Source organism: Phyllobates terribilis, unplaced genomic scaffold, assembly GCF_046119375.1.
Source record: "Phyllobates terribilis strain yellow unplaced genomic scaffold, ASM4611937v1 Scaffold_11__3_contigs__length_659146591, whole genome shotgun sequence".
Classification (NCBI taxonomy): domain Eukaryota; kingdom Metazoa; phylum Chordata; class Amphibia; order Anura; family Dendrobatidae; genus Phyllobates; species Phyllobates terribilis.
In genome coordinates this window covers 412,888,158-412,908,360 of record NW_027362771.1, presented here as the reverse complement: position 1 = coordinate 412,908,360, position 20,203 = coordinate 412,888,158, and the positions used below count along the sequence as shown (strand labels likewise).

Here is a 20,203-nt window from a genome sequence, read left to right as displayed (position 1 = left end):
ATTTATTTTTATTACGGTGTGCACAGAAGGAGTTAATTGGCGTTACAGTTTTATAGATCGGGTTGTTTCGGACACAGCGATACCAAATATGTGTACTTTTTTTGGTTTTGCATAAATATACGGATTTATTGGTTTAATATTTTATTTATTTTTATTTATTTTGTGATTTTTTTTTAACAGTTTAAAAACATTTTTTTTTTTACTTTTTTTTTACATTTTTACTTGGTCCCTGTATGGGACATTAATTTTTATTTTTCTGATCACTGATCTCATGTAATGTAATAGACATGTATTACATTACATGAGATCTTCGCTGACTGTTTCACAGTCAGAGTCTCCTGCCAGGCTTCAGCTGCAGGCTGAGCCAGGCAGGACACCATATATGGCAGATCTGGAGGCGGTCATGTGACCTCCAGCTGCCATAGCAACGTCAGGTCCTGGAAGGTATAAGGGGGCCATCGGAGAGGTAAGTGGACGACACCCTCTCCTCCTGCTGTCTTCTATATGCCGCGATCACTATAGATCGCGGCATATAGAAGACAGCAAAAAGTTAACATCATTGGGACCTGATCCAATCAGGTCCCGATGATGTCCCCTGTCAGAGCTAACGCTCTGCACCGGAATCGCAGCGCTTGCTGGACCCTGGGGGGCCTGAGCGCTGCGAGACCACCCACCGTTTTTAAACGTCGGCGCTGCACAGAGCCCAGCAAGCGCCGACGTTTATCTACAGTGGGCGGTCGGGAACCGGTTAATACTTTGTACGAAAGCATTTGTTGGTGATGACAGCTTCAAGAATCCTCCTGTAAGGAGAAACTAGTCGCAGCATTGCTCAGGTGTGATTTTGGCCCATTCTTCCACACAAACACTCTTCAAATCCTGATGGTTCTGTGGGCCGCTTCTATGAACTTTGAGCTTTAGTTCCTTCGATACATTTTTTAAATAACATTCAAAACTAAATCAATAATTCTACTGTATCCTGATATGTAGATTTCTATTGTGGGGACTGACCGCTGTGCGGTTTAAGCTTAGCTTTTAGGTCATATGTCTAAAAGAGGAGTCAAATAATTTTCACCTTTAAGAAATGAGTGGAACATCATTATATTGAGGATGGCACAATCATAGTTCAGTTGACTCAATTTTTGGTTGCGAATGACAGCATGAGCCCTGCCTGTTGTTCACTCTGAAGGGGAACAAACTAATAGATACCTACCTGAAATCCTCTGCTCTGCTTGATAATTGCAGATATATTTTTCTATTGGGTCAGCAATGAAGTAGTTTTCTGTACAAATGAATCTGGATATAACATACGTCTTATTGCTTTTACAGTACCGCACTTTGATACATACTGCACGAGTCTTGAAAGTAATAATTTACTTAATAAACTTGTTCTTTCTTTTTCTTTTAAATAGAAAAAGATGCCGTTTTCCAGTCAACTTTTCAGAAAAAAGGATCTGACCATACAAAATGTTCTTGATGCTGACTACGAGCATGAACAAATCACGGAGCAAACATTAGTAATGCTTTAAAGTCTTTATGGTGAAGCCAACTTTCATTATGTCATTCAGACTTCTATTTTCAAACAATTAAAGATTATTTTGAAATTAATTCTTTATTTCCAGTTTTATTACAGTGAGATTTGCAAAATATGCTATTAATCATGTCTATATACTAATCATCCATTTGCGGGTTATCACTAGATACTAGGCCTTTATATTCTAAGACATCATTTATGAACATTGCAGCTTTATGTCTACCACATCTATGCTTTTCACTACATAACAGAAACATAAAACCTATAAGACTGGTCATATGGTCTCGACAATTACCATAGCTCCACTTCCAGGCTTTGTGGCAAACAGGCTCTGTTTCTGCATTGACGATCGACGTCCATCAGTTTTGTAATACATATCTTGTACGTTGGTTAGGAACACATTCAGCTTGTCTGCAGGGACCATGGAAACAGTGCAACCTCCCCATCCAGCCCCAGTTAACCTAGAGCCAATAGCACCAGATTTCCTAAAAGCAAATAATGTAAATTTAGATTTTTTAGTTTGCAAAAACAAGACAGAAATTTACACGGTGAACGTAATAGCCTGTTGGTAGATACATCTGCATGTATATGATAAAGTTTTCTAGATTAAAAGCGAACATTTTTCCATAATGAACCACAAACATATCTGTTATATGATTCTAGTGTAATACTTCTGTGTCAAATTCAGTGAAAATTTATTTTTAAATTATTCACCAAAAAGTAGGGTGCATTTTTAAGAACATACCAATTAATAAAATAGAACCTTTCAAAAGCATAATGCAGTTATGCTTTTGGGGCACAGTTGTTTTCATCCTATACCCCTCCATTTCAAAGTGTTATCCCCTGTCGATTATGTTCCTTTCAACCAACTAAGCATGTACCACAGAACTTCTCTTCTCACTGATTCGCCAGTCTCAGGGGAGAAAAACCAAATGCCCACAGAGAAGTTTTGTCGTACACGGCCAGTTGGTTGGAGGGAAAATAATGCCTCTATTTCCACGGGCATAACTTCAAAACAGAGGAGCACAGAAGAAAAAGAAAAACTGTTCTAAAATCAGTGAAGTAGCATCAACTAGACGATGTGCTCAGTTTAGATAAAAAAAAATAAAATCCTCTTTAAAATGGACAAAGGCCATACCTGCTTATGCGTATACTTTGCTACTGAAAGTATCCTCAAGAAATTTGAATTAATGATGTCACTAGTGAGATTTACACTGCCTCTGAACTACAGCTCCCAGAAACCACTGGCAGATAGACCCGGAGTAATTGCCAAAACCACATAGCGAGATTTCATAGTTGCCTAATCCTGAATTAGAACATCCGTTATATTGCATGACGCACAGTCTTAAATGTCAAAGTGAATCACTTTGGCATTATCAGACATCTAAAAAAAAAAAGTATTGCGTTTGAGGAGTTCCAGAAGACACAGGAGGCTGTCAATGTTCTCTCATAAAATAAAGATATACTATCTAATTATACTAAATATAATCTGGACTAAAGGGGAGAGTTTATAAAACCAGGCTGCACAGTTATTTGTACTTATTGAGAAAAAACAGACAAAACAACAATTCTTAATATCACATCCTAAAGGTTTACAAAGTACTCTGTAAATAAACTAAAATGAGTTAACTTAAAGGTGTAAAGTAAAGCTAGCCAACTTTCTTAATCCTCCCACACCATAATAATAATAATAATAGTTTAATTTTATAGCGCCAACATATTCCGTAGCACTTTGCAAATTTTTTAAGGGGGGACATATACAGACAATACAGAATAAGCATATCTCATATCGAAAGGAGTGAGGGACCTGCTCGCAAGCTTACAGTCTATGAGGAAGTGGGGGAGACACAAAAGGTAAAAAGTACATATATTGTATAATGCAGCCTTGATATACTGAATAGGAAAAATAATAATACATGGACTGGTCGCCAGCCAGTATGTGTGCTGTCCTGACAGAGGCTATTATGTGCATGGTTGGTTTGAACCCGAAGTTGAAGAAGATTTTAATATGGGGGAAAGCTGGGATGGACAGAGTGTGTTTAGGTGATAAGCCAGTCTAAAGAAATGTGTTTTTAGGGTTCGCTTGAAACTGTGGGTATTGGGAATTAATCTAACTGTCCTGCGTAGTGCATTCCAGAGAATTGGCGCAGCACGCGAGAAATCTTGGAGACGGGAGTGGGAAGTTCGGATTATGGAGGATTTTAGTTTCAAGTCATTTGCAGAATGGAGGGCACATGTAGGGTGGTAGACTGAGACAAGGGAGGAGATGTAGGGGGGTACTGAAGCATGGAGCGCTTTGTGGGTAAGCGTGATAAGTTTAAAATGAACTCTATATTGAATGGGCAACCAATGCAATGACTGGCACAGGGAAGAGGCATCGGTGTAGCGGTTGGCGAGGAATATGATCCTGGCTGCTGCATTAAGGACGGATTGGAGAGGGGAGAGTTTAGTAAGAGGGAGCCCGATCAGTAGAGAGTTGCAATAGTCAAGACGAAAATGAATAAGAGCTACAGTAAGAGTTTTTGCTGAGTCAAAGGTGAGAAAAGTCCTGATTCTTGAGATGTTTTTGAGGTGTAGATGACATGAACGAGCGAGTGATTTGATGTGAGGAGTGAAGGAAAGATCTGAATCAAAAATGACCCCAAGACATCGGGCTTGTTGCTGGGGAGTAATGGTTGAGCCACAAACTGAAATGGCAATATCGGGCACAGGTAGGTTAGTGGAGGGAGGAAATACGAGTAGTTCAGTTTTTGACAGATTCAGTTTTAGGTAGAGGGAGGACATAGTGTTAGACACAGCAGAAAGACAATCACTGGTCTTTTGTAGTAATGCAGGGGTGATGTCCGGAGCAGAGGTGTATAATTGGGTGTCATCAGCATAGAGATGGTACTGAAAACCGAATCTACTGATTGTTTGTCCAATAGGAGCGGTGTATAAGGAGAAAAGAAGGGGGCCTAGGACTGATCCTTGAGGAACCCCGACAGTAAGAGGAAGTAGAGAGGAGGAGGAGCCGGCGAAAGACACAGAGAAGGAGTGGTCAGAGAGATAGGAGGAGAACCAGGAGAGAACAGTGTCCTTGAGGCCAATAGTGCGGAGCATAGTGAGGAGGAGCTGGTGATCCACAGTGTCGAATGCTGCAGAGAGATCCAGGAGAATCAGCAGGGAGTAGTGACCATTAGATTTAGCTGTTAGTAGATCATTAGAGACTTTAGTGAGGGCAGTTTCAGTAGAATGTAAAGAGCGGAAACCAGATTGTAAAGGGTCAAGAAGAGAGTTGTCTGAGAGATAGCGGATGAGACGGGAGTGGACCAGGCGTTCCAGGAGTTTAGAGATAAAGGGAAGATTGGAAACAGGTCTGTAGTTGGCCGTGCAGTTCTGGTCGAGGGATGGTTTTTTAAGTAATGGTTGTATGCTGGCGTGTTTAAAAGAAGAAGGAAAGATACCAGATGAGAGGGAAAGGTTGAAAATTTTAGTTAGGTGAGTGGTGACAGCTGGAGCAAGGGACTGAAGGAGATGTGAGGGAATAGGGTCACTGGTGCAGGTGGTAGGGCGAGAAGATGCAAGGAGCCTGATCACTTCATCTTCCGTGACTGGTTCAAAGTCAGAAAATGAGCAAGATACAATGTGGCGGGGGAGAGCATGCATAACATTTGGGGATTGGGAGAAAATTTCCCGTCGGATATGGTCAATTTTTTCTTTGAAATAATTGGCCAGATCGTCAGCGCTGAGGTCGGTGGTCGGGGCCTGTGTTGTTTGATTGAGGAGAGAATGAAACGTGTCAAAGAGTCGTTTAGGATTATTGGAAAGTGAGATTATGAGGTTGTTAAAGTAGGTTTGTTTGGAGAGGTGAAGGGCAGAGTTATATGTTTTCAGCATAAATTTATAGTGGAGGAAATCTTCGGGCAGATTTGATTTTCTCCACAGCCGTTCAGCGCACCTGGAGTACCTCTGTAGAAGACGTGTTTGAGGCGTGTGCCAGGGTTGTCGCCGTCTATGCCGAGTTTTTCTTTCTGTAGGAGGTGCAGCTTCATCCAGGGCGCATAGCATTATTTTGTTATAATGCTTCAATGCAGAGTCGGGACATGAGAGGGAGGAGATTGGGGCCAATGATGATTGCAACCTTTTTATAAATTTCTGGGTGTTAATGGCGCGTAAATTTCTATAAGTGTGGACGGTGGGAGTGTCTTGAGTAGAGTCACAGTTCTTGACAGAGAATGAAAGAAGATTATGGTCAGAGAGTGGAAGGGGAGAGTTAGTAAAGTCATGTACTGAGCAAAGCCGGGAGAAGATCAGGTCCAATGTGTTCCCATCCTCATGTGTAGGAGAATTTGCAAGCTGTGAAAGGCCGAAGGAGGAGGTTAGTGATAAAAGATGCGTGGCAGATGGGGAAAGAGGATCGCCAATTGGGATGTTAAAGTCTCCCATGATTATCGTGGGGATGTCGCTGGATAGAAAACTTGGAAGCCAGGCAGCAAAGTGATCCAGGAATTGACGGGGGGGACCTGGAGGGCGATAGACAACCGCCACTCGCAGGGAGAAGGGCCGGTAGAGTCTGACTGTGTGGGCCTCAAAAGACGGGAAGATAAGGGAGGGTACAGGGGGGATAACCTGAAAAGTACATTTTGTTGAAAGAAGCAGACCAACACCTCCCCCTGATCTGTTGTCAGGTCGCGGGGTATGAGAGAAATGTAGGCCACCATAGGAGAGAGCTGCAGCGGCGGTGGTGTCCGACTGCTGGATCCAGGTTTCAGTGAGAGCCAGAAGGTTGAGGGAATTAGAGAGGAAAAAGTCATGGATGTAAGAGAGTTTATTACAAGCTGAGCGTGCATTCCAAAGGGCACAGTTGAATGAGACAGAAGATATGCAGGGAATATTAATGAGATTAGCAGGGTTTCTGAATGTAACAGGGAAAGAGTTAGTGTTATTATTACTGGAGGGTCCTGGGTTGGGAGAAATATCACCTGCGACTAAGAGAAGGAAGATACAGAGAGTGAGCAGATGGTTGAGTGATTTGTGAGAGCCTTTCCTGTGTTGTATGGTGGGAATGAATGGATCTGTGTGGTATAACATTGTGAAGAGAGCATGACAACTGTACATAGGAGAAGAGAGGAGTGAGGGATTAATATGGATGAAGTGTGCCGCATTTGTGGGAGAACGGTGAATGTGTATGATTGTAGCAACCAGAAAATAAATGGCACAGATACAAATGGTGAATACTGTTTTCCAAAAACATGACCTGAAAGCAAGTTTGTTTGTTTGTCTTGCATGTCTTACCTGTCTCCTGCCCAGCTGCCATTTTCTAACTGCCAGGGCACTTTGATAAATTATGCATAAATGCTATATGCATAAATGCCCCCGCATAAATGCTGCCCCTAGACTAAGTCTCAATATATAGGGACGTATCTGCTTAGATCTACACAGATTTAACTCGTTAGCAATCAATCACTAGCTTAAAAGACAACAGGAGACCATAAAGTGCAGGGAAAAAAAAAAAAAACTAACAAACTCGGCATGGATCATAAACTCTTAAAGTAAGTGTGATGACCTTTACGTATCATGGAATAAAAAGCGTAGAGGAGTGAAAAAATATATACCAGAGATTGATAGGCTGCAGAGCATTGCATGGAGATACAAGGCAGTTTTCAGGATAGATCACACAAGCAGTGAAAAATATATACCAGAGATTGATAGGCTGCAGAGCATTGCATGGAGATACAAGGCAGTTTTCAGGATAGATCACACAAGCAGTGAAAAATATATACCAGAGATTGATAGGCTGCAGAGCATTGCATGGAGATACAAGGCAGTTTTCAGGATAGATCACACAAGCAGTGAAAAATATATACCAGAGATTGATAGGCTGCAGAGCATTGCATGGAGATACAAGGCAGTTTTCAGGATAGATCACACAAGCAGTGAAAAATATATACCAGAGATTGATAGGCTGCAGAGCATTGCATGGAGATACAAGGCAGTTTTCAGGATAGATCACACAAGCAGTGAAAAATATATACCAGAGATTGATAGGCTGCAGAGCATTGCATGGAGATACAAGGCAGTTTTCAGGATAGATCACACAAGCAGTGAAAAATATATACCAGAGATTGATAGGCTGCAGAGCATTGCATGGAGATACAAGGCAGTTTTCAGGATAGATCACACAAGCAGTGAAAAATATATACCAGAGATTGATAGGCTGCAGAGCATTGCATGGAGATACAAGGCAGTTTTCAGGATAGATCACACAAGCAGTGAAAAATATATACCAGAGATTGATAGGCTGCAGAGCATTGCATGGAGATACAAGGCAGTTTTCAGGATAGATCACACAAGCAGTGAAAAATATATACCAGAGATTGATAGGCTGCAGAGCATTGCATGGAGATACAAGGCAGTTTTCAGGATAGATCACACAAGCAGTGAAAAATATATACCAGAGATTGATAGGCTGCAGAGCATTGCATGGAGATACAAGGCAGTTTTCAGGATAGATCACACAAGCAGTGAAAAATATATACCTGTAAGAAGAGAAGAAAGATGAATATTAGCAATGCCATTTTCTAACTGCCAGGGCACTTTGATAAATTATGGCACTTCGATAAAGTATGCATAAATGCTATATGCATAAATGCCCCCGCATAAATGCCATAAACACCACCCAGTAAAGGGTCTGGCTGCTTAGCCTCCTTTGCGATAAGCTGGTAGAGCACATTTTTCCTACAGAATAAGTAATGTAAATTGTACCAGTTCATGTGACTGGTGATAATTTAATAAAGGGGCAGACATACCGCCGTTGCAACTGCACAGGGGCCCCGATCAGCTGCTGAAACTTCTTGTTCTGTTATGTAGCCAACGGCAGCTTTAAGACTAAGAGGAGAGGAAGGTGCAATCTGAAAAAGACGCTGTTAGGGGCCCCTTCCTGTCCTCTTGTTGAAGCTGCTGCTCGCAGGCTGAGTCTCTATGATACAGGAGACAGAGCATCTCCTCAGTCACATGTGCGGGGGCGTGACTAGCAGTGTTACCCTCAGCAGAAGCTTACAGTGTGGAGGCCTCTCAGTGCAGATAGCAGCTTCCTCCTCTCTCCAAGTTGAAACTCCCATGGCTCCTGCATCCATGCTGTGTCCCCTCCAGCTGTCATTGTGTCTTCTTCTCCCAGAGCACAAGGAGAGGGATGACCGGGAATTGTAACTGCTGCAGGTCAGATTCTTCAGAGCAGCAGTGACAGGAGGCAGCGCTGTCCCTGATGACAGCAGTCATTTAGTGACTGTGCTCAGTTCTTCCTGGTCGGTGTTGTGAGTGGCTGAGAAACCTTATCCTGCACCGATCAGATAGCACGGGACTTAAGGTACCGTCACACTTAGCGACGCTACAGCGATCCCGACAACGATACGACCTGGCAGGGATCGTTGCTGTGTGGTCGCTGGTGAGATGTCAAACAGTCAGATCTTCCCAACGACGCAGCAGCGATATGGCGACCAATAGCGACCTATATAACAATGCAACGCAAATGCACACCTATGTGTCTCAGCTCTGAGTCGCCAACGAGGTCGTTGGTAAGGTGTCAAACACACTAATGCATGCTACCCAGTGGGACCTCAATGATCAAAAAATGGTCTAGGCCATTTCGACACGACCAGCGATCTCACAGCAGGGGCCTGGTCGCTGCTACGTGTCAAACGTAGCGAGATCGCTGCTGAGGTCGCTGTTGCGTCACAAAACTTGTGACTCAGCAGCGATCTCGCTTCGTGTGACGGGGGCTTTAGTCACTAATTCACTGCTTGTACTGACCCCAGACACCTCCTGTCACTACTGCTGTAATCAGGCTCAGAGTGGCCCCTGACCACAGCCTTCATCCACTGTAGCATTTGTATAGCCGCAGACAATATATGTAATTATGTATAGTATATACACATGTGTAGTACATGGGTGTGTATTATAAATGAGTATATTCAATCTTTGTGCAGTGCATATCGATATATACTGTACTATACTTCGCTACATACTTGCTCATTGACAAAAGGCAACTACTGTATGTCTCTTTTGTCTTGCACTAGTCTCAAAAAATCTCCCCACAATGTCTAAAGCCCCCTAATTTATGTATGGAGTCACTGTAGTGAGTTTATCAGTAGGTGTTAGGGTCCAATCAGATTGCCGTATAAATCGGACCGAGACTGGCATGGACTGGCCGGCTGCTCTCCTGACCAGAGTGTGACAGCTTCATGTATTTCTATGAAGCTGTCACACTCGGGTCAGAGAGACGCCGGCCAGTCCGTACACTGCAGTCCGAATGATACATTTGTCAGACTGCACCCTAAAGGTAAATATCTACTATCCTTAGGGAATTTCAATAAAGAGGTTGTCCACTACTATTAATATTGCCTCAATGGATTTAAATTGTGCCAATAAGTATTTTTATAAATACCTTTCGTGGTCTTTATTGCCTGTGAGCGGCGCTATCGCTGGCTGCTCACAGGCATCACGTGACCCCAGCTACAGCCGGCTCTGACATCTGCTGATTTTATACCCCAAACTGATAACATGTACAGTATTCCTTGGACCATAAGACGCACCATGTCTTATGGTCCAAAAATAGACTTACCAGGAAGTCGCGGTGGTGATGGAGTGGGATCGCAAGGAAGCAGGGTCCCTCCATCCTGAAGCTGGCAGCTGCAGAAGCTGAGCGATGCTGTGGTCCCAGAATCGGCGGTAGCAGAGGCAGAGCTTTCCCAGCGGCCGCATGCGCCGACTGGGATCTTGACCCAGCCGAGATATCAACTGCGCATGTGCTGCCTTCCTGAAGCCGTGGGCCTCGGGGAAATGGCCACCGAGATCCCATACTGCGCATGTGCTGGCTCAGGCGGCCATTTTCGTGTAGACAATGGCTTTTGGAAGGTGGCCGCCGGAAAAGCAGTGCACTGCGTTCTGCTTGCCGCTGACACCGGGCCCACAGAATCTCACCGCTCCTGCCACCGCCGGTTCCCAAGGGAGGGACCCTGTTTCCTGCTCCACCCTGCTGCTGGGGCACCGCTTTCTCCCACCCAAGGCTCTCTGCAATGCTACACTTCTGCCAGTTTCCTGAGGGATCCTGCCTCCTGTGACCCCCGCTCCACCAACCCCCAGGTAAGAGACCTATTTGGACTATAAGATAGGCCCCATCTTATTAAAAAATGTTTTTTTTCCTGTTTTACACCTCAAAATTTGGAGTGCGTCTTATAGTCCGAAAACTACGGTATATAAAAGTGCTTTAATGCTGAGTAAATCCTTAAACGCTTTGTTCAGTACTTAAATGATAAATAGAAGCTTCTTTCTAATTACCTCCTGGTGCTGTTTCTGCCTGTGAGTGGCGCTATCAGTGGCCGCTCACAGTCAGCACGTAACCCCCGGCTCTGACATCAGCTGACGTCACGACAAGTCCAGGCTGCAGCCGAGGGTCCCTCTTCTGCGTTTCACCGGTAGCTGCTGGGTTGTGGGCGAGGTTACCCCGCGCGTCACACTTGGCATCCACCGCACGCTCTCCCTGTCCCCATTCATTGGGAAAGCGCGCGGTGGATGCTGGGTGTGACGCGGGGAATAACCCTGCCCACAACCCAACAGCCACCGCGGGGACCCCAGCGCTGAGTCACGACTCACTTGATGTGACATCAGCGGGGGGTCACGTGCTGCCTGTGAGCGGCCACCGATAGCAGAAACAGCACCAGGAGGAAATTAAAAATAAGCTTCTATTTATCATTAAAACAAATTGCCATATTTTTAAAAGTACTGGACAACCCTTTTAACTTTCTTGTAGAAATCATTTTTGCTGTTTTAGAGAAATCCATAGTTGAAATTGTCTGCTAAAGAGCCACAAGTGCAGTGGGTTGGTCCTGCAGTGACTGCTCTCCTGCTTCTCTCTATTGCGCCTTCCTGACTCCTGTCTCTAGGTCACTCATATTTCAGTGACCTGTCAGTCAGACAGAAGGCTGGCAGCAGGTGGGAAAAGTCTGAGAGGCAGGTGTCATAGGTGTGACGGAAGTGACAGACAGTCACCCTGCAGTTGGTTGCAGGAGATCTCTTCGTTTGGCATTACAGACAACTTCTTAAAAGCTGTACCTCTAGGACCTTCCTCTGGCTAATTAACACCCTGGCCTGGGTGTATAAATACCTGCTGTGCGCCAGAGGGAGGTGCCGGCGCGATTCACTACTCCTTGTGAAGGCTTGAGCAAGAGCAGTACTTCTTCCTCTCTGTGTGCATTTGTCTGGAGTAGACTAAAGCTAAGCAATTTTCCCTTGTTTGTCCCCTCTTGTTGTCTTTAGTGTTTAGTGGGGATCAACTAGTACTCATCCCCTCCCTTCCCTTGCCTGAGCCTAACGCCAGGGAAAAACAGGGCGAGGTACAGTACAGACCAAAAGTTTGGACACACCTTCTCATTTAAAGATTTTTCTGTATTTTCATGACTATGAAAATTGTACATTCACACTGAAGGCATCAAAACTATGAATTAACACATGTGGAATTATATAGTTAGGCTGCGACCAATCAGAGAAGCGGTGTTTAAATTTGGCACCAATATCGCTGATTGGTCGCGGCCGGCGGCCACGACCAATCAGCGAACCGTATTAGTGAGGACCGGGGAGCGGCGCTGCCTGTGCGGGTAGTTCCGCTGCGAGCAGCCGGGAGATGACCGGCTAGCGCCGGTCATCTCCCGGGTGCTCGCAGCAGAAGTGTCCCGACCGGCGGCGCCGCTCCCCTGTCCTCCCTTCACACTTGCCGTCAGGAGATCAGCGGCCCTAGCAGCTAATCTCCCGACGATAGCCGCATGGAGGTCAGCGGCGCCGCCGGTCGGGGTACATATGCTGCGCGCAGCCGGGAGATGACCAGTTGGCGCCGGTCATCTCCTGGCTGCATCACCGCTGACCTCCGTGCGGCAGATGAGCCGCTAACGGCAGCCATCTTGTTCTGAAATCCCGTGTCGCTGATTGCCCGCGGCCGGACCAATCAGCGACGCGGGATTTCCTGGACAGACGGACAGACAGATGGGATAAGCCGATTATATAGTAGATTGTGCTTATTGTGAATATACATGAAAATATGCGTGTGTTTACATGGGTGGGGCTTGATAGTGGGGGGCCCGAACACAAATCCTGCACAGGGGTCCATCACTGTCAGTGTCCGCCCCTGATTTAATATATTATTGCATTAAGTTCTCCACTCATCACTATTCCGAGTAGTGGACAAGTCTTCAAAACAGTAACAGTAATGCATCAAATGCTATGCACTTTTTATTTGCCAACTGTGTGGGTTTCTTTGTTCACTGTTCACCTTACACCTGCTTTTAACCGTTTCCAGACCGCCCACTGTACATAAACGTCGGCGCTGCCTGGACTCTGTGCAGCGCCAATGTTTATGAACGGTCGGTGGTCCCGCAGCCCTCAGGACCCCCAGGGTCCTGCAAGTGCTACGGTTGCGGTTCAGAGCGACAGCTCTGACAGGGAACATCATCGGGACCTGATTGGATCAGGTCCCAATGATGTTAACCCTTTGCTATCTTCTATATGCCGCGATCTATAGTGATCGTGGCATTTAGAAGATAGTGAGAGGAGAGGGGGTTGTCCACTTACCTCTCCGACGGCCCCCTGATGTCTTCCAGGACCTGCCGTTGTTATGGCAGCCGGAGGTCACATGACTGCCTCCGGATCTGCCATATATGGTGTCCTGCTAGGTTCAGCCTGCAGCTGAAGTCTAGCAGGAGACAGACAGAGTAAAACTGTCAGCAGTGCTCTCATGCAATGCAATACATGTCTATTTAGATGGAAACCCCGATGTAAGTGCTCAGCCTAGAGCGCCGGATAAATGTTACGTAAAATGTTCCCAATAAAAGCTTCAACTCAGCCCTCAAAAAAAGCTAGTCCCCACTGAGGTCCGTCATCTGTTAAAAATATAAGGGACTTCCAAGTTACTGGTAGCAGAAAGGCTCTGGAAAAGCGAAATGGCCCTTGCCCCCCCAAAGAAATTCAGAAAATTTTGTGCTCCCAAATCCAAATGCCTATTCTACAATAATTTGTTCTCCAATTGTCAAATAGCGCTCCCCCCCCAGATCTCGCCGTATGGCTAAGCGGTACGATACAGCCACATATGGGGTATTGCCACTTTTAGAAGAAATTGTGTGACACATTTCGGCACCATTTTTACCCATTGCCCTCTGTGAAAATGTAAAATCTGAGGGTAAAACATTTTTTTGTGGTAAAAATATAATTATGTTTTCTTCACTGCCCAATGGTATAAATTTAAAAATGAAAAAAATACTCACTACTTCCCTAGATGAATTCCTTGAGAGGTGTAGTTTACAAAATGGGGTCACTTGTGGGGGTTTCTGCTGTTTTGGCATGTCAGCGACTCTTCAAATGTGACATGGTGTCTGCAACCTATCCCAGCCAACATAGCGCTGCTTTCTCTTCCGAACCCTGCCGTACACCAAAGCAGTGGTTTTCCCCCACATATGGGGTATCGGCGTACTCAGGAGAAATTGCACAACAAATTTCATGGTGCAATTTATCCTGTTACCCTTATGATAATACAAAATTAGGGAATGAAAAACATTTTTTGTGGGAAAAATGTGAAAATGTTATTTTTATGGCTCAATATTATAAACTTCTGTGAAGCACCTGGGGGTGCAAGGTGCTCACCACACAACTAGATAAGTTCCCTAAGGGGTCTAGTTTCCAAAATGGTGTCACTTGTGGGGGGTTTCCACTGTTTAGGCACATCAGGGGCTCCCCAAATGCAACATGGCGTCCGCTAATTATTCAAGCAAATTTTACATTCAAAAAGTCAAATGGCGCTCCTTCCCTTCCAAACCCTGCCGTGCGCCCAAACAGCGGTTTTCCTCCACATATGGGGTATCAGCGTGTTCAGGAGAAATTGCACAACAAATTTCAGGGTGCAATTTCTCCTATTACCCTTATGATAATGCAAAATTAAGGGATGAAAAACGTTTTTGTGGGAAAAATGTGAAAATTTTATTTTTACAGCTCAATATTATAAACTTCTGTGAAGCACCTTGGGGTTCAAGGTGCTCACCACACAGCTAGATACGTTCCCTAAGGGGTCTAGTTTCCAAAATGGTGTCACTTGTGGGGGGTTTCCACTGTTTAGGCACATCAGGAGCTCTCCAAACGCAACATGGAGTCTGCTAATTATTCAAACAAATATTACATTCAAAAAGTCTAATGGCACTCCTTCCCTTCCGAACCCTGCAGTGCGCCCAAACAGTGGTTTTGCCTCACATATGGGGTATCAGCGTGCTCATGAGAAATTGCACTACAAATTGTGTATTCCATTTTTTCCTGTTACCCTTGTGAAAATAAAAAAATTGGGTCTAAAGTAACATTTTTGCGAAAAAAAGTTAAATGTTCATTGTTTTCTTCCACATTCCCAAAATTCCCGTGAAACACCTGAAGGGTTAATAAACTTCTTGAATGTGGTTTTGAGCATCTTGAGGGGTGCAGTTTTTAGAATGGTATAAATTTTGGGTATTTTCTGTCATAAAGGCCCCTCAAAGTCACTTCAAATGTGATGTGGTCCCTAAAAAAATGTTTTTGTAAATTTTGTTGGAAAAATGAGAAATCGCTGGTCAACTTTTAACCCTTATAGCTTCCTAACAAAAAAAAATTTGGGTTCCAAAATTGTGCTGATGTAAAGTAGACATGTGGGAAATGTTATTTATTAACTATTTTGTGTGACATATCTCTCTGATTTAAGGGCATGAAAATTCAAAGTTTAAAAATTGCAAAATTTTCAAAATTTTTGCCAAATTTCCGATTTTTTCACAAATAAACGCAAGTGATATCGAAGAAATTTTACCACTTCCATGAAGTACAATATGTCACGAAAAAACAGTCTTAGAATCAGGGGAATCCGTTGAAGCGTTCCAGAGTAATTACTTCATAAAGTGACAGTGGTCAGAATTGAAAAAATTGGCCTGGTCACGAAGGCAAAAACAGGCTCTGGCGCGAAGTGGTTAAAAGGGGTTTTCGGTTTTGGATGAATAATGTTTAATCCCTATATATGTAACAAGTTATGTAACTGTACAAACTGCTGAAAAAAATTGAGAGAAAACTTGAATCTTTTATTATTCGAGAGCCAAAGTGGTATTAAGATCTTTACAGATCTAAATGATGTTAATTCGATGAGAACAAAATGACAAAACCAAAATTATCAACCAACTGAGCGCTGGATTCCAATCACCCCTAAAGGGAATCTGTAAGTAGGATCCACCCTCCTGAGCCGTCTATATAGGCATGCAGATTATAGGAAACTGAAAAAATGATACCTTGATATCTGCGATCCAAAGTCTTATTCCAGAGAAATCCACATTTTTCTTATATGTAAAAGAGCCGTTCAGGACTATGGGCCGGACACTGATCTATATGACGGACACTGATCTATATGACAATCCGCCTCAAGAGATTATTATAAATAAAAGGGAGTGTTACCAGTGTGATGTGTAAAGGCCGCTCTCTGATTTCACTTCAGAACTGTGTGTGGTTATACAGTCAGGGCTCAAAGTGTTGGCACCCTTGAAATTGATGAGGCAATTGAATTGATGTAGAAGTTTTAGGAATATATGATTCAGTTTCTGTGAATCCCTAAAATGGCTGCCGCCACTTTACACATGGCAGAAGACGGCAACAGTCAGCGAAGAATCACATGACCTCGTGCATGGCCGGGCAGGCTTTCCTATATTGCCTTTCAGCTATCTTATCACATAGTATAGCACAGCCAAAAGGGAAATGCAGCAGCCATTTGATGGTAAATCTGGATAGTGAGAGGACATAACAGCTTAGCCATATAGATAGGGGAAAAAAAGATGTAAAATGCTGAAGATAGTGTGTTTGACAGCACAGCAGTGAAGAACATTCATACTTGATGAAAAGAGAATAATATAGATTTATTTTTAGGGTGAGAGATTGAGTCTTAAAGGCAGGACCTAGAATGCAAATAAAGGTGATTGCTGGTACTTACATGATCGGTGTGATTAAAGTATTGCACTTGCAATCCATAGTTTACAAGATTGCAATTTTTTTTACCAGCTTTATCCTTTTTTGGGTAAAAAATTATGGGCACTAATTGGTGTGAATTGTCTCCTGCACAGGGCTTGGCACAAAAGGCTTAAATAAAGAATAAATAAAGACAAATCTATGGCTTATTTGATTACTATACTTTTTACCGTCTTTATAATATCTGGTAAAATTAAGGATTTTTTAGGCATTGAATGGTGTGAATTCCTCTGGTAGGCCTCTGCGCAGTAGTGGGTACAAATGGATCAAATAAAAAAAAGTATACAAAAAAACCCTGTGGCTTTCATTATTATGGTCTCTATCATTTTAGGTAAAAATTACAATTTTCTGGGCAATGAATACTGTGAATAGCGCAGTAGGCTCCTACGCAAGATTGAGTTCCCTACCATTATCTTATCTACATTTTTTGTGAAAATGGTGATTTATTGCAGGGACGCATCTTTGGGGGACCAGGCAGGGCATGTGCCATGGACACAGGCGGTCGGGGGCGCCGTCGGGTTGCTTGATGCAGCAGTCCATGGTGACTCTCCGGTGGCGGCATTCTTCTGCCCCCTGTAGTGGGAGTTGGCTGCTCTCTGAGCCTGCTGTCATCTTTCAGGCAAGAGTACAATTGAAGTCCTGATCGCCGGCACTTTTGGGTCAAGGCAACATCAGCAGCATGATCAGGTCATGTGATCACACTGCTGAAGTCAGTCCACTGTGCCGCATAGGCAGCAGAAGTTTGGCAAGCGACCCAATGGAGCTGAAGACTATGAAGATTTGAGTACATAATATGGGAAAAAAGTATGGGGGAATGTATGCGTAAATAGTATGGGGAGCGAGGGGGGATGGGTGCAGATACAGTATGGGTGCGAAGGGGGGAGTGTATACACTGTGTTCCAGAGGTTCTCAATGGGGTTGAGGTCAGGGGAGCATGGGTGCCACACCATAAGTTTGTCCCCTTTTATGCCCATAGCAGCCAGAGATGCAGATGTGTTATGTGCAGCATGAGACGGGGCATTATCATGCATGATCTCGATGGTCCAGATGGATGGAGTGGAGGATGGCTGGTTGATTGACACCCCATGCAAACACGGCTACGGCGCTAACAAGGAGGAGGTGGAGTAATGTTTTGGGCTGGAATCATGGGGAGAGAGATTGTCGGCCCTTTTAGGATCCCTGAAGGGGTAAAGATGAACTCCATAATGTATGTTGAGTTTCTCAAACAGCACTTCCTTCCATAGTTCAAGAAGAAGAACCGTGCATTCCGCAGCAAGATCATTTTCATGCATGATAATGCACCGTCTCATGCTGCACATAACACATCTGCATCTCTGGCTGCTATGGGCATAAAAGGGGACAAACTTATGGTGTGGCACCCATGCTCCCCTGACCTCAACCCCATTGAGAACCTCTGGAGCATCATCAAAAGGAGTGTCTATGATGGCGGGAGGCAGTTCACATCTAAGCAACAGCTCTGGGAGGGTATTCTGTCCTCATGCAAAACAATTAAAGCAGAAACCATCCAAAACCTGACAAATTCAATGGACGAGAGAGTTCAGAAGCTCCTTGCGAACAAGCAGTCCTATGTGCAAATGTAACATCACCTAGAATAAAGTTTTGAGTTGAAAACTGTTTGATTTCAGTTTGTAATAACCTGCTAATGCTTAAAATTTTAAAAATTACCATTTTTTTGTTCTTTATTAAAATGAAAAGGTTGAAAACTCTGCTGTGCGTAATAATTTGGAACATGCATTTTGAGTGCAGTTTGAGTTTTTTATTTTTTTAAAAATATACTGTTATCATAGGCAGTTTATACAAAAACCTTTCAATTGTACTCTAATAGTTATTTGACTGGAAAATTACAATGACTGCAATTCATATAGGTAATTTGGGAAAATCTGAGAAAATATTTGCATAATAATTTGGAACACAGTGTATGAACACAGTATGGGAAGCAAACGGAGGGGAGAAATTTGAGTACACAGTATCCGTATACTGGGAGAGAGGGTGGGGGGAACGTAGGCAGACACAGTATGGGGGTGATGGGTGCAGACACAGAATGAGGAGTGATGGGGGGAGTGTAGGTGGACACAGTATGGGGAGCAATTGGGGGGAATAAATTTGAGGACACAGTATGGGAAAAGGGGGGATGGGTGAGGACACAGTATGGGGAGTGAGGGGGCAAGATGGGTGTGGACATAGTATGGGGAGTGAGGAGGAGAAATTTGAAGATGGTATGGGGAGCAAGGGGGGGATTTGAGGACACATTATAGGGAGCGAAGGGCGGGATGGGTGTGGACACAGTATAGGGAGAAAAAAAACAGGATTCGTGCAGACACTGTATGGGGAGTGAGGGAAGTAATGTATGAGAACACAGTATGAGGAGTGAGGGGGAATGGGTGTGGACACAGTATGGGGATAAAGGAGGGATGGGTGCAGACACAGTATGGGGAGCGACGGGGTGATGAGTGAGAAAACAGTATGGGGAGAAGGGATGTGTTAGGAGACTATTGAGGGAAATAGTGTGAGGAGAGAGAATTGGATGAGAAATATATGAGGGGGCACAAAATAGAGACTGGGTAGTGTGGGGGGCATGGAGAGTATGCTAAGGAAGGGGTGTGTGATGAGGGAGTATAGAGACTGGGCAGTATAGGGGGACAGTGTGAGAGGACAGTGTGAATATGGGGCCTAGTATGGAAAGGAGATGGCAGTGTGGAGGGCATGTACCATAAGAGGAACGGTGTGGGGGTCATATTTTGTGCAGGGAACACCATGAGGAGCAATTGTTGATTCAGGAGCACAGCATAGGGCAAATATTTTTATTCAGGAGCATTATAATGACACTGCTATTTTTAAGGGTATTGTGTGGTGCACAAGACCGGAGAAGATGAAAGTCTGCAGAGACAAGCTGTGGTTGTGAAAAGTCATCATGGCATCTGGACAAGATGAAGATAAGAAAGAACGACTCTAATCAGAGACAACATCATCTATAAGGTACCTGGATGTAAATGTTTATTTGTGATACTAACTATATCTCATCAGTACTGTGGTTCCTGTATGGACTGCAGTCTGATGATAACTGATAGCAACAACTCCCAGTATCTCATTACTATTGTTAGGACGTACTGGAAGTTAAAGGTTCATTCGATACAAATGTATATGGATCTGACCTGACATTACAATTGATGCACCATGTACTGATGGTGGTTCTGGTGCTGAATTCATGTACTGATGGTGGTTTTGGTGATGTATTCCTGTACTGATTGTGGTTCTTGTAATGTATTCCCGTACTGATGAGGGTTTTCATGATTTGTTTTTGTACTGATGGGATTAGGATTATACGGATGTATTTCTGTACTGCTGATGGTTCTGATGAAGAATTTCTGTACTGCTGGTGGTTGTGATGATGAATTTATGTACTGCTGGTGGTTCCGGTGATGTCTTTCTGTACTGATGAAAGTTCTGATGCAGTGTTTCTGTACTGATGGGGTTTCTAGTGATGTATTTCTGTACTGCTGGTGATTCCGGGGATGGATTCTTGCGCTTGTGGTAAGACGACTCGCTCGGCCGCTTCCGGAAGTAGACTCAGGAACCCGGGTTTTCTCTGCAGGCTTTATTATACGGCATAAAGCT

The 20,203-nt window shown here is 44.0% G+C and overlaps 2 protein-coding genes across 5 annotated transcripts in view; one reads left to right on the top strand and one right to left on the bottom strand.

Moving 5' to 3' along the window:
- The window catches only part of FAM227B (family with sequence similarity 227 member B), a 600,742-nt gene extending 599,176 nt beyond the window's left edge, over nt 1-1,566 (top strand). For all 3 annotated transcript variants that reach the window (XM_073653079.1, XM_073653078.1, XM_073653080.1), the window contains one exon: nt 1,410-1,566. In XM_073653079.1, coding sequence (XP_073509180.1) covers nt 1,410-1,526 — 117 coding nt within the window. In that variant the 3' untranslated portion in view covers nt 1,527-1,566. The remainder of the gene's footprint in view (nt 1-1,409) is intronic.
- Nucleotides 1,551-20,203, bottom strand: part of GALK2 (galactokinase 2) — a 430,984-nt gene continuing 412,331 nt past the window's right edge. For both annotated transcript variants that reach the window (XM_073653081.1, XM_073653082.1), the window contains one exon: nt 1,551-2,016. In XM_073653081.1, coding sequence (XP_073509182.1) covers nt 1,806-2,016 — 211 coding nt within the window. In that variant the 3' untranslated portion in view covers nt 1,551-1,805. The remainder of the gene's footprint in view (nt 2,017-20,203) is intronic.